Source organism: Littorina saxatilis, linkage group LG12 (genome assembly GCF_037325665.1).
Source record: "Littorina saxatilis isolate snail1 linkage group LG12, US_GU_Lsax_2.0, whole genome shotgun sequence".
In the NCBI taxonomy this organism is placed as follows: Eukaryota; Metazoa; Mollusca; class Gastropoda; order Littorinimorpha; family Littorinidae; genus Littorina; species Littorina saxatilis.
This window is the reverse complement of record NC_090256.1, coordinates 85,250,535-85,264,091: the sequence shown is the minus strand read 5'-3', so window position 1 is coordinate 85,264,091 and position 13,557 is coordinate 85,250,535. Positions and strand designations below refer to the sequence as shown.

The 13,557-nt window shown below is 47.7% G+C and overlaps 1 protein-coding gene across 3 annotated transcripts in view; it reads right to left on the bottom strand.

Moving 5' to 3' along the window:
• LOC138983022 (rac GTPase-activating protein 1-like) overlaps positions 1-13,557 on the bottom strand; it is a 37,737-nt gene that overhangs the window by 7,462 nt on the left and 16,718 nt on the right. For all 3 annotated transcript variants that reach the window (XM_070356422.1, XM_070356424.1, XM_070356423.1), the window contains exons 14-18: positions 11,501-11,561; positions 8,382-8,493; positions 7,831-7,936; positions 6,520-6,652; positions 4,708-4,825 (exon numbers count right to left, since the gene is read on the bottom strand). In XM_070356422.1, coding sequence (XP_070212523.1) covers positions 4,708-4,825; positions 6,520-6,652; positions 7,831-7,936; positions 8,382-8,493; positions 11,501-11,561 — 530 coding nt within the window. The remainder of the gene's footprint in view (positions 1-4,707; positions 4,826-6,519; positions 6,653-7,830; positions 7,937-8,381; positions 8,494-11,500; positions 11,562-13,557) is intronic.

The window sequence follows — 13,557 nt, the reverse complement described above, 5'->3', positions numbered from 1 at the left end:
AGACCACACCATTTCACCCAAGAAGCCCAGTGAGACGAGTAGACCGAACTGGTCGACTTCCTATGGGCATGCTTCACAAAGTCTATAGTGGCAGAAGAGGCCCCTGCCTTGAGCATAGCGCTTCTGACAGAATCCACCCTTGAAGGTTGAGGGCCTGCGGGTTCTCGTGAGGGATGCCCGACCTGGGTTGTAGGAGTTCTCCCTTTCTTACTGCGATGGGGATAGGCGGTCGAACCGCCAGTCGCAGCAAGTCCGGGAACCAGTGCTGGCTTGGCCAAAGTGGGGCAACCAGAACCAGCGCTGGCTTTTCCAGGTCGACCTTCCTGAGCACTTTGCCCAACAAGCAAAAAGGAGGGAAGGCGTAAGCCGTCAGCCCTGTCCAATCCAGTTCTAGCGCATTCACGCCCCACGCCAGAGGATCCGGGAAGGGGGATACAAACAGAGGAAGCCTCGCTGAATACCGAGTTGCGAACAAATCGATCTGAGGCTTCTCTATCTGCTCCCAAAGACGGTGCAGGGACTGGTGCGACAGAGTCCACTCTGAATGGACCACCTTGTCCCCCCTGCTCAGCGCATCTGCAAGGACGTTCAAGCTGCCCTTCAGAAAGATGGCTGACAGCAGAATACGATGCGAAGCGCACCACTTTAGAATGAGGCACGCACTGTCTGAGAGGCTGAGGGATCTCGTTCCGCCCTGCCTGTTCACGTAAGCCGCGACAGTCCTGTTGTCGGTGTGCAACCTGACATGACTGTTCTGAACGAACGGCAGAAAAGCTTGGAGGGCCAAGGCAACAGCCTCCAACTCCAGAGCATTGATATGGCGCGTGGGAAGAGACAGGTCCCACGCCCCCGAAGCCACATGCTCCCCCAGGTGAGCTCCCCACCCCGCCAGAGAAGCATCGGTGAACAGCTCGTTCTCTGGCGCCGGGCACACTATCGGGACCCCCTGTGAGACCCAGGGAAGGAGCCAGACCTGCGTGGTCGCGAAAAACCAGGCTCCCAGAGAAATCTGGGTGTCCCACCCCTGGGTTGACTGATCCCACCGGGCCTGAAGAGCTGCCTGAAACGGCCTCTTGTGTACCCTGCCCAGTGGGATAAGAGTAGCCATAGACTCCATCTGGCCTAGTACTGATGTCAGAACCCGTACACTGGCCAGATTCTCTCCGTGAAGCGCACGGAGCAAGTCCTGAAGTTTGGCCACCCTCTTCTGAGACGGGCGGACCGACCAACTGAGCATATCGAACTCCATCCCCAAGTAAGTGAACGTCTGGGATGGAACCAGTTCTGATTTGCCCAGGTTCACAGAGAACCCGAGCTGGGCAGCCTGACTGAGCACCATGCGAGTATGGACGTGGCACAACTCCCTGTTCTGATGCAGGATAAGCCAATCGTCTAAATAAGCTCGCAGACGCACGCCCTCCTTGCGCACAAGAGCGCAGAGCTGACGCACCACGATGGTGAATATCCATGGCGCGAGAGAAAGGCCGAACGGCAGAGCCCTGAACTGATAGGCCTTGGCTCCCCAGCGGAAGCGCAACCACTTCCTGTCCGTAACGTGCATCATGACGTGGAAGTATGCGTCTGTAAGGTCCACCGAGGTAGCCCAATCGCCTGGACGAAGCGCCTCTCGCACAGAGGCCGGCGTCTCCATGGTGAACTTCACCGTCCGGAGATACAAGTTCAGAGTAGACAAGTCCAGAACTGGTCTCCAAGCCCCCGAGGCTTTCGGTACAACAAACAGTCTGCCGTAAAACCCCGGGGACCGTAAGTCCAAGACCTCCTCTATCGCCCCTTTCGAGAGAAGGGCTGTCACCTCCCCTTGCACCGCGGCTCTCGCCTCCGGATCCCTGGGGGGTTTGCAAAGCGGGATTATCCTGGTCAGAGGTGCTTTTTCCCCTGACCAGAGAAGTCTGAACCCCGAACGAACGATCCCGGTAACCCACTTGCTGTCCACTAGCTGCAGCCAGGAAGAGAGGGCCCTGGACGGGCCGCCCGCCACAACCAGTGCGGGGGCTACCGGGAAGGCCTGTTCGGGGGAGTTTCATTGGGGGTGGGGCTTGCGCCCCGACCCCCTAGAACCACCAAAGGACTGACCCCTCTTAGGGTAGGGCGCACCGCGACCTCTACCCCCTGAAGAGAACGACTGTTTCTGAGCCTTACCACCACCACCAGACGAGGATGTCTGAGGTTTGGCCGTAGACTGCGTCTGAGTCCGTGACTGAGACTGAAACTGAGGTTTGCCCTGAGCCTTAGGCAAACCCTGAAAGGCAATGCAGGCTATAGCGAGATCCCTCGCGTCCGCTGTCTCCTTCTGGAGAGCATCCAAAGAGGCCTGACCCAACAACGATCCCTCTAAAAACGGGGACACTTTCAAGGACTCAATCGTGGACTTATCACAAATCCTCGATCCCGTTAAAAACGCCGACCTCCTTGAGTGCACTGCATGTGCGTAAAGGTTGGCTGAAACCGACATCTGTTCCCTTGTCACCTTGGCCAAAGTGGCCAGAAGGGTAGACACGTCAAGCGCCGAAGCGTCGAACCTGAATTCAAAGGGGTCCAGCGAGGTCGCAATCGACCTCGAAAGAGACCGTTGCAGAGACTCTGACACTGACGTCAGCTCAAGCAACGACCTCCCTGCTTCTTCAAGAGCCAACATCGAAGCCTCGGTACACGGAAGCGGAGTGCTAGAACCGTAACCGACTTCCCGCAGCGAAGCAAGCTCAGGCGTCACCGGCAACACAGCCGTAGGTAACGCGAAATGCTCAATCAGCTTAACAGGCCGGGGAGCAAGCTTCAACTTCTGAATACCAGAAACAGCCCGATCCCCCGCCTTAGCCAACCACGGGAGAACGTCCTCAGGTGCATCGCCACGTTGCGACAACAACGGCACCTCCGGTCCGTTCCTCCCCTTGAAAACCTTTGCCATAACATAGGCAACAGAGGAAGATTCTTTAAACCGGAACTGACCAGAATCATTCTTGGCAGACCGGAAATCATCAAAAGCCGACCTGGGTGGCAGAAGTCTCTCCTTGCTTCTCACCACCCCTTCCGGAAAGTATTTGGAAGCCGTCTCCGCTGCCAGAGCCACCGCGCTCGACAGCTTCGCCGGCAGGTTGAGAAGGGTGTCATCCACGGCCGTGGCATTGCCCTCCTCCAACCCTCCTTCCTGGTCGCTATCACAGCCAGGTGGGTCAACGCCAGAGAAACTTGCAAAGTCCTCGGAGTCACACCCACCATCCGTCCCGCGGGACGGATATAGAACCGGCATACCCGACACTGAATCAGAGGTATATGCAGAGTTCATACGATTCACAGGGCTCCCTGCAACTGCCGGACCGGCGCGATGCCATTGGCCAGAAATTGCAGGAGGGCTTTCACCACGCACGTGGCTTACTCTCTCCTGTGATCGCACCCCACCGTCACCAGAGAACCTGGTAACGTGTGGGGAAGACATACCTTTAGAGCGCACCGGCTCATGCAGAAGGGACACCAGTCGACCATCACCATGCTGCGACGCATGCACTTCCGCCCGAACCACGGTAGGAGCAGCCACAGCGGAAGCCGCAGCGGAAGCTGAAGCGAAACCGGAAGTGGAAGGAGTCGGTGAAGACCTGACTCTACCCAACGAAGAGACATCAAAGACGCCAGCCGGAAGTGCGCGAATCTCTGCTTTCGTCGACGACAAATCGGCCGCCAAAGTAGAAACCTGTGTACTTAAAGTCAAAAGCAATGACGCAATATCGGCGGGAGACACACCTGAATCACCAGGAGCCCCCGACGAAACAACCGGTTTAACAACATCCTTATCCTTATCACTACGTGTGACCTTGTCCTTCTTCGCGGACAAAATGGCGGACGAAGGCTTGTCAACAACAACATCAACATCACATCCTACATTTCCTGGTTCTATCTGAGAAGTGGCGGAAATTCCATCACTCTTTCTTCTAGACGAAGAACTTCTCTTAGAGGAAGAAGTACTAGCAGCCGGAGAAGCTGAAGCAGCAGCCTGTCTCGAACTAGTTCTATTCTTGGCGCACTCCGCCATGTCAAAGCGAACTCACAAAAAATTTTTGAAACTGAAAAATTTTACAAGTTCACAAACGTGCGACAGAAACGTCGCCAAAGTTACATAAAACAAGAAAGCTCTCACCCAAAAACAGCCAGGGTATTGACAAAGCTCGGCGGCAGACCAAAGAGCGAAGTCAAAGTCAGGAAACAAAGACCAAGGCTGAACACAGCCGGAGCGTACAACAAAACGCGACCAGACACGTCGCTCGCTGAGAGTGGAATGATAAGATGGCGGCACATGCGCGCGCATACGGATGTCGGACTGTTGATAGTCTGGCATTATGGGATGGATCACTTTCTTTTTTAGAGTGGTCTCCCTTGGTTACCAAGGGGACGCGTACAGCGTTACCAGCACTGAACTAGAGTTAATTGCTATTTGTGAGTTGGGTATGGATATGTAATGAAATGGGACGCGAAAAAACAGATTACTCCAGCGGAATTCGTAAGTTGTGTCTGCGGAAATCCGTGGAAAAGTCCCACCCCTGAACATGCACCAATAACCTGAGTATGGTGGGAATAATCTGTCATGTTTGCAGAATACACACATGCATATGGAAAAACGAACAAAATGTGAAGAAAATGAAAGGCTCAAATGTAAGCGCTCTGTTGACTGGTTGAATGATCAATAAAATTGCCAACCTGTGCGCCCAGGGCTGTCAGGAGTGCAGGGCATGTCCGCCGGGTAGAGACTCATGTCCTCCACGTCCAGAATGTCACACCAGAAGTCTGTCTCCAGCTGCAGCAAGTTTTCCATGACCTGCACACCAACACAACACTTTAGTCTATTCAACACCAGAAGTCTGTCTCCAGGTGCAGCAAGTTTTCCATGACCTGCACACCAACACAACACTTTAGTCTATTCAACACCAGAAGTCTGTCTCCAGCTGCTGCAAGTTTTCCATGACCTGCACACCAACACAACACTTTTGTCTATTTAACACCAGAAGTCTGTCTCCAGCTGCAGCAAGTTTTCCATGACCTGCACACCAACACAACACTTTAGTCTATTCAACACCAGAAGTCTGTCTCCAGCTGCAGCAAGTTTTCCATGACCTGCACACCAACACAATACTTTAGTCTATTCAAAAGAGCACACTACCTTTCAGTACTCAGGGACGAGCTTTGGGAAAGAGTAGTTTAGGCCTACTTGGCCAGTGTTTCCCACACAAATTATATTGACGATCAGCGTACAATGTTAGAAGTTGAGTACTGAACACAACTCAATAGATACAGGTGGGGGAGAGGGAGAGACAGAGAGAGACAGAGAGAGAGAGAGAGAGAGAGAGAGAGAGAGAGACAGAGAGAGACAGAGAGAGAGAGAGAGAGAGAGAGAGAGAGAGAGAGAGAGAGAGAGAGAGAGAGAGAGAGAGAGAGAGAGAGAGAGAGAGAGAGAGAGAGAGAGAGAGAATCATGGTTGCCACATCTTAGTCAGTGACTGACATGAGTCACAAGATAACCATAGTTTCAATACATTTCACAAAAACTTTGCAGGAATGGGCAAGGTTGTTTTGTCAGTTTTTTTTTTTTTTTTTTACTTCACTTTATTTTATTTTTTTAAAGTAGGGCTTTTCAGCCTCTTTCCACCATTATTGGTATGTATTACCTGGCATGTTCAGGGGGAAATTAAGAGTTCGGAGAAAGAAATAGGTAGAGGCAGATGCAGAGACAGAGACTCAGAGCGAGGTAGAACTGTCAAAACCACCTGAACAACCAGTCATATTTCTGACAAGCAAACCATACTACTGTGTGTCACATGCTGCAATTTATGGGGCCGTCATATGCGCGATTCAATCGTGCGATTTACCCTCTCACACGGGCGACCGAGTCGTGGAAAATAGCTACGACAAGTCTGCGACTCAGTCTCATGCGATTCCCTCGTAGCTTTGAGCTTTAGAACTTGTTCTATTCCTGCAACCCAGTCGTCAGTCAATGGCAGGGGCAGAACCAATCAGAACGCATCGTTGCGGCCTTCACGCCGTGACGTAAAAAAATGGCGGACAGTGGCAGACAGCGTCTATTCGCCGATTCAAAACTTATTGGAAGAACAGTTTCTTACTCAGATATAAAGGAGACGTTTTAGGCGTGTATAAGGGTCGGGAAACATTAATTGCAACTGTCTGGGAACTTTATTTCTCGCAAAGGCGTAATGCTGAAAGGTATTTTTCAGAAAGGTAGAGCGATGTTCGAACATTCGCGTCTGCTCTCGCAAAGCGCGTTAGCCGTGTTCATTGTGACACATCACTTCCGCCCCGCTCGCGTGGAGTTATTGTTCGTCAATCGTTAGTCAATCGTTCGTCTATCGTTCATCGTGTGACGGGTCAATGGCCTACGATGTGATGTGCGATCGGCTCAAGATTGAATCGCGCGATTGAATCTCAACGATTGAATCGCGTATGTGACTGAAGCTTTAGCGACCATACAGAGACATCAACAACACAACATGCTACCAACCATGGCCTGTTTCCGGGTTTCACTGATCATCTGCATGGGCTCGGGCTCAGGGCAAGAGTAACCAATGAGCGTTGGCCCAAACACCTTGGCCAGGTTACCGATAGGCATCCTGGTCTCCGGGCTGAGGGCTACCCTAAAAACATAACAACAAAATTGTAAGTTGCAACCACAAATCTTTTTGGTTTCAAACCTTGAAAAATCACATGATTTTAACCCTCCTTTAGTAGATTGATCAAATATTGAGTTTTGTTTCAAGACCCTTAACCATAACATGATAATAACCCTCAGTCGGTAAAATGATCATACATTGAATTTTGTTTCATAATTGTCCAGATGAATGGCTATCTTCAAGGGGATTCCAACAGAAGTTAGGATTACAACTCTTGCTGACAACTTAAAACCATCTCCATATTAATCGAACAGAGGATCTGCTTTTGACGTTTTTGCTTATGGTGAACGATGGGTGCAGTGGCGTGGTGGTAAGACGTCGGCCTCCTAATTGGGTGGTAAGACGTCGGCCTCCTAATCGGGAGGTCGTGAGTTCGAATCCCGGTCGCTGCAACCTGGTGGGTTAAGAGTGGAGATTTTTCCGATCTCCCAGGTCAACTTATGTGCAGACCTGCTGGTGACTTAACCCCCTTCGTGTGTACACGCAAGCACAAGACTGTAACCAATGTCAGAGTTCGGTGGGTTATAGAAACACGAAAATACCCAGCATGCCTCCCCCCGAAATCGGCGTATGCTGCCTGAATGGCGGGGTAAAAACGGTCATACACGTAAAAATCCACTCGTGCTAAAAACATGAGTGAACGTGGGAGTCTAAGCCCATGAACGAAGAAGAAGCTTATGGCGAACAATGTATTGTTCTCTTCTTTGGAAACTCAAATTTCTTAGGTCAAACGTCAGCACTCTGTTCTGTACTTCAAGAAGTCCCTCATATACGTCTTACTGGGGACTCATAAAAAGGTGGCAGACAAGTGTCTCATGTTGGAATTAGTCTAGCGGGGGAGTGGAAAATGCTGGATCTCACTTTCAAACCCTCTTTCATGAAACCTTGTTTATTCAAATAAAAAGAAAACACACCAGTAACCAGGTTAGGTAAGTTTAAATCAATATTTCGGCATGTAACTGCCTTCTTCGGGATGGTATGGAAAGAATGGAAACCCTTTTTTTTTAATAAAAAATAAACCTTGTTTGTTTTTCTAAATTAGTTCAAGAAAATTAAAATTCACATGCACACTTGCACATATTGACACACACAAAATGAAAAGAAACATTCGCCACAAAGAAATCACAAAATCGACCACATACTTCTGCAAGTGCTGTACAAGGAAAGCCAGGGTGTCTCTGTTGGCTGTAGGAAGACAGTTGACAGCTTCACACAGAATGTCCCGGCTCATCTGTGGGCTGGTGTGCTCTGTTTATAAATACAAGAGTCAGACTTGAGATTTCCACACTTGGTTAATGAAACCCAAAACTAGGTTTTCCCTGTCAAGTATCAGCCAGCACTTGCAAAATGAAACAAATTTCTATGCTTCTAATTAGAAGAATTTAACCCCTTTTTTAAAATCAAACAGCCCTGAGAAAAAAACATTTCTTGAAGCCTTCAACAATATAATCAGTTTTACACGTTGCCTCTAACTGCTACTTTTCTAAAATTTCAAGTGTTTCACAGTACAGAGAATTCCTGTTCCGATTTATTTCCGTTTTTACAAAGTGTCTATTTGGCCATATAGATGGTGCTGGGCTTAAAAGCCTGTCGATATAGGCGACTGCAGTTGTGAGATACTGTAAATAAAGTAAAGTATAAATGATGAGCAAGATCCCTCAGATCATGCATGAAACAACAGGAGGCTCTTTACCTGCGGCTCTCACAAATTGCGGCCACAGTGCAAAAGTGACTAGCGGTTCCTTCAGATTGCGCAGGAAGTCTTTGAGACATCCACACACTGAGTGAACGTCCGTGAAATTAGACTGAAACAGAAAGCAAGTCTAATAAGACAAAAGACCGACAAATGCAAACTTTGTGAATCAGTTCTATCCTTAAACCCAACGTGGGAAAAAAACCGGCGTGGTTTGTGTACAAACAGCCAGGCACAGTGAAAACCTCCCCAGGGCTCCTGAAACTTTGTGTTACTGCATCTTATAAGCACTAGAAGCCGTAAAAACATGCTGGAAATTCATGGAAAGTGTCCCCCGACGCTCTGAAACTCAAAAGAGCGGGTCCCGGAATGCACTACATGTCCGCTATTATGCGAACCGGAACCGTCAGTACAAAATTCATAAAATGTTGTGCCAGATCTGTACTGACACAAATTTACAGAGTTAATCTAAATGATATAACCGTATCAGTTTTGTGAAGGGCTCAGATAATTTCTAAAAGTCTGCACTTACGTAGAGATCATGAGTCCGCAAGGAGTGTTCTTTTCAAAAGCAAAAATATGAACTTCCTGGTCTTTGGACCCTGTAAAGTTCCACTGAATGAAATGACAATAAATGTAGGGTTCCCAGGACCCTCTTAAGTTCCACTGAATGAAATGACAATAAATGTAGGGGTCCCAGGACCCTCTAAAGTTCCACTGAATGAAATGACAATAAATGTAGGGGTCCCAGGACCCTCTAAATTTCCACTGAATTAAATGACAATAAATGTAGGGGTCCCAGGACCCTGTATTGTATGTGGAGTCGTGCTTTCCCATGTTGACCTTTCCCCCAGGGAGTTCCAGGTGTGGGAGTGGAGCTTTAAAATCCTTACACTGAGGCCTCAGGCATGGGAATTCCAAAATAGAAAAAACTCTGAAAATAGGCCCAGGTCCAGTCCAGGCCCCTGCGGAGTACAGGGCAGAGTCCCGTTGGGGGGACCAGGAGGGCGAAAGAAAACGAATTTTACCATTTTAGACCAATATTTTGATAGTTCTCGTGTAAGCAAATAATGGATAGAGAAACAATAGTATACATATAATTTAACTCTTACCAGTTTTAAGGCATATTTTACAGTGCTGTTGGTGCCTACTTGCCGAGTGGCTATCTGGGGTCATATTCTAAATGAAATATAGAAAGTTATATATCAAATGAAAGGAAAATGAATAAGCTTTTCATATTTGCAAAGAGAATTGTGCTATCTTTAAAGGTAAACAAGAAGGGCAAAGCCCATACGACTCACATGCTTGACCTAAACCTAGCAATGACATCATACACTAAGAACTGCTTTACACATTTTTCCTACCAAAATACATGTGACCTTGACCCAAGGTCAAGGTCATCCAAGGTCATGCAACACAAAGCTGTTAATTCAAGACATAGGAAGTACAATGGTGCTTATTGGCTCTTTCTACCATGAGATATGGTCACTTTTAGTGGTTCACTACCTTATTTTGGTCACATTTCATAAGGGTCAAAGTGACCTTGACCTTGATCATATTTGACCAAATGTGTCTCATGATGAAAGCATAACATGTGCCCCACATAATTTTTAAGTTTGAAACAGTTATCTTCCATAGTTCAGGGTCAAGGTCACTTCAAAATATGTATACAATCCAACTTTGAAGAGCTCCTGTAACCTTGACCTTGAAGCAAGGTAAACCAAACTGGTATCAAAAGATGGGGCTTACTTTGCCCTATATATCATATATAGGTGAGGTATTGAATCTCAAAAACTTCAGAGAAAATGGGAAAAATGTGAAAAATAGCTGTTTTTTAGACAACATTTATGGCCCCTGCGACCTTGACCTTGAAGCAAGGTCAAGATGCTATGTATGTTTTTTGGGGCCTTGTCATCATACACCATCTTGCCAAATTTGGTACTGATAGACTGAATAGTGTCCAAGAAATATCCAACGTTAAAGTTTTCCGGACGGACGGACGGACGGACGGACGGACGGACGACTCGGGTGAGTACATAGACTCACTTTTGCTTCGCATGTGAGTCAAAAAGGTTATGGGGGTGACATGATTTTTTTTGAAATTTGTACGCCCATTTTTTGGAACACGTGACAAACACAAAGAAGAATTTTTTTGGTGTTCAGTTTATTTTAGATATGCTGCTAACTCGTCTGTTTTGGCATTCATTTTACATATCATAGCAAAGTTTCATTGAGTTTTGCTGATAAACAAAAAAGTTATTGTCACCTGAATACCCCCACCCAAATTTCAAAGTTGGACGTTTCATGACATACGCATGCCTAAGGCCCCCCCCCAAAAAAAAATAGTCTGTATACGGTATCCCAACCGACCCTATTTTTTCGCACGACCCTAGACCTTTTTTTGGCATTTGGGGGGGGGGGGGGGAAAAAGTCTGTTTTTTGGCAAAATAACTTAAAAATATGGGTTTTTTTGAAAAAAAAAATCGAAAAAAATCTTGACCTACCGACCCTATTTTTTGGGCCTATGTTACCGTTAAGTCTTTTTTCTCTTTTTTTGGCCTAATAATGCATTCCTATAACTAACTTATAACAAAAACCCAGCTTGTTTCTGTCATAAAGTGTGTCTAACATATGAGTTTATCCACTGTGACTGTCCGACCCATCCAATGTAACATAACCAATTTTTTTTCTCGATAATTAGATAATTGGTCAGTGGAAAACTACAGGGGGCAAGGCATCATAAGCTTGCTTACGATGGGTAAGGGAGCGAACTGGTAAGAGTTTACCTTTTTTTTTGCCGCGGACAATGTTTTTATTTTTGCTGAAACATAATTTCCTTTTCACGGAAATCCGCGATTTTGCGGAAAATTCCCATGCCTGAGGGCTGACTTGCTTCTGCTAAAGCAGCACCCCCCCCCCCCCCCCCTTTCAAACCTCATAGCTTGTTCCAAAAAAAGACGTTTAGAACTATAAAACCAGAGATAAATGGGCCATAACATTTTTTTAATTTTCAGAGGGTTCTCCTTGCACAGAAGGAAAGTATTTCTCACATCTGACAGACCACCTTGCCTGAGGAAGAGTTATCTCTGTAAGAAAGAAATATGATGTGGAGTACTCACCAGGTTAGGGCTCTTCCCTTTCAAAAACTTTTCTTTTAATTCTTTCGACTCGCGGTCAGACCTGCAGACAAAATGCAAAGCAAGTGTTGACACAAAGCTCCAAAAGGTTCTATTCACAAGAAAGGCATACATAATAAATGGGTAAAAAAAATGCACCACAGAGAGAATCTTTATGGGTACTAGTCTACCAGCCAGCCTTCTATGTCATGTATGAAACCTGGAAATGTCTGTTCCTGTAAACTTTTATGACGGAAATGTAATCTACAGGGTACGGAGAGTCAAATTAGCTTGGTTGCCTAAAGATGCACTTTGGGAAATTCTCAGAATCCAAGATGGCCGCCCAACGGTCATCTTGAAGATGGTCAATATATAACTTTTGATCCAGCTGGGCTAAAGAGTCGTGTAATACCTCAATATAGGGGTTTTTGATGTCAGCGAGTTCATTTCTGAGGTTGGTTTGTCAATTCTGTCAACAGAATCCAAGATGGCCGCCAAGATGGCCGTCAAAATATCTAAAAACACATTTCTCGCCATATCTGGGTTTCTAAAGCAGCTAGATTCATGATCTTAGTGCTGACCATGTTTCCAAAGGCTGGAAAGCTGTTCTGATATCACCCAGATGCAAGATGGCTGCCAAGATGGCAGGTAAACGTCATTCACGCTCAAATTAATGTCACACAAAAATAAGGAAAACGCCATATTGTTTGTCTTTTGTCTGAAAGAACATGTTAGCATCCAGTTAAAAGAGGCAACTTTCAGAAAAGCCGATGGGTCTCGATGGTGGGGATGGACAGAAGGAGAGCAAGCACAAAGAGGAAGGTAAAAGAAGACGAGCGATGGACGCAGCAGACCGGACGAAGATTGCAGAGGAACTGCAGAAGCACTCGCACCCTCTCATTGTTGATTCCACTGACCTGTACAACATCGTCAACGGGAAGATCGCGCCAGCAAAAGAAAATGTCCAAGATGCACTGAAGATCGGCAGCACTCAAAGTGAGCAGTTCGCCGCTTCGCTTCACGGCACATTCCATGGCCCGATCGAGAGGAAAGTGAAGACCATGCAGGAGATGAAAAAGGTAGTGGTTGTGAAAGACAAGGCCATCTTTGACATTGAAACATTATTCGTACGGCTTCAGATCATTGGGCAACAACGTGGTGTGAAGGCGACAGACATCTTCAAGTACGAACTCAGTCCCGTACCTCCATCTCTCATCGACGAGTTCGGGTGTTTGAGGAAAGGAGACAAGGCTGTGCTCGTCAAGTGTCTTGGTGTGCCGGTCAACAACGCACCTGCACCAGACGTGGTGCTGGTCGACGCCAGCCAGCTCCTGTACCATGTTGTGTGGCCTGTTGCGGGGACAGCAGGAGATCTTGTCGCGAGTTTCGGCGCTCGACTGAGCCGCTATCCTCCAGCAGCACAGAAACTGGTGTTGTTTGACAGGTACCATGAGAATCAGCCAACTGCGAAGGACCACGAGAGGATGAGGAGGGCAGGGGAAGGATCAAAGGACTTCCGTCTGACACCCACAACCCCCCTCCCACACAGAGAAGCTATCATGAAGAACGCCAACAACAAACGCTTCCTCAGCAACATCCTCTGTGGATATCCTCTGCAGAACAACGTGGAGCTTGTCAGCAGTTTCGATTGTCTTGTCACTCATGAGGAGGCGGATATCACGCTGTGCAGCTACATGCTGAAGGCTGCAGCAGGTGGGGCGGAGACGATCAGGGTGCTGTGTGGCGACACTGATGTGTTCGTCCTTCTCGTGTACTGGGCATGGAGGAAGAGGATACAGAAGAGCATCCAGATGGAGAAGTGGGACGGCACGGTGCTTGACATTCGCGCAACAGTGGACAAATTGGGGGACAAGTGTGGTCAGCTACTCGGCATGCACGCCTTATCGGGCTGCGACACCGTGTCGTACACCTGTTACAAGGGCAAGAAGTCGGCGCTCAAGGTGCTTGGAAACAGCGACATCCCAGGCCTGCAAGATGTCCTTGGGGAGCCAGACGTCAGTCATGACCAACTTAAGGCCACTGCCGACTCATTCTTCCTC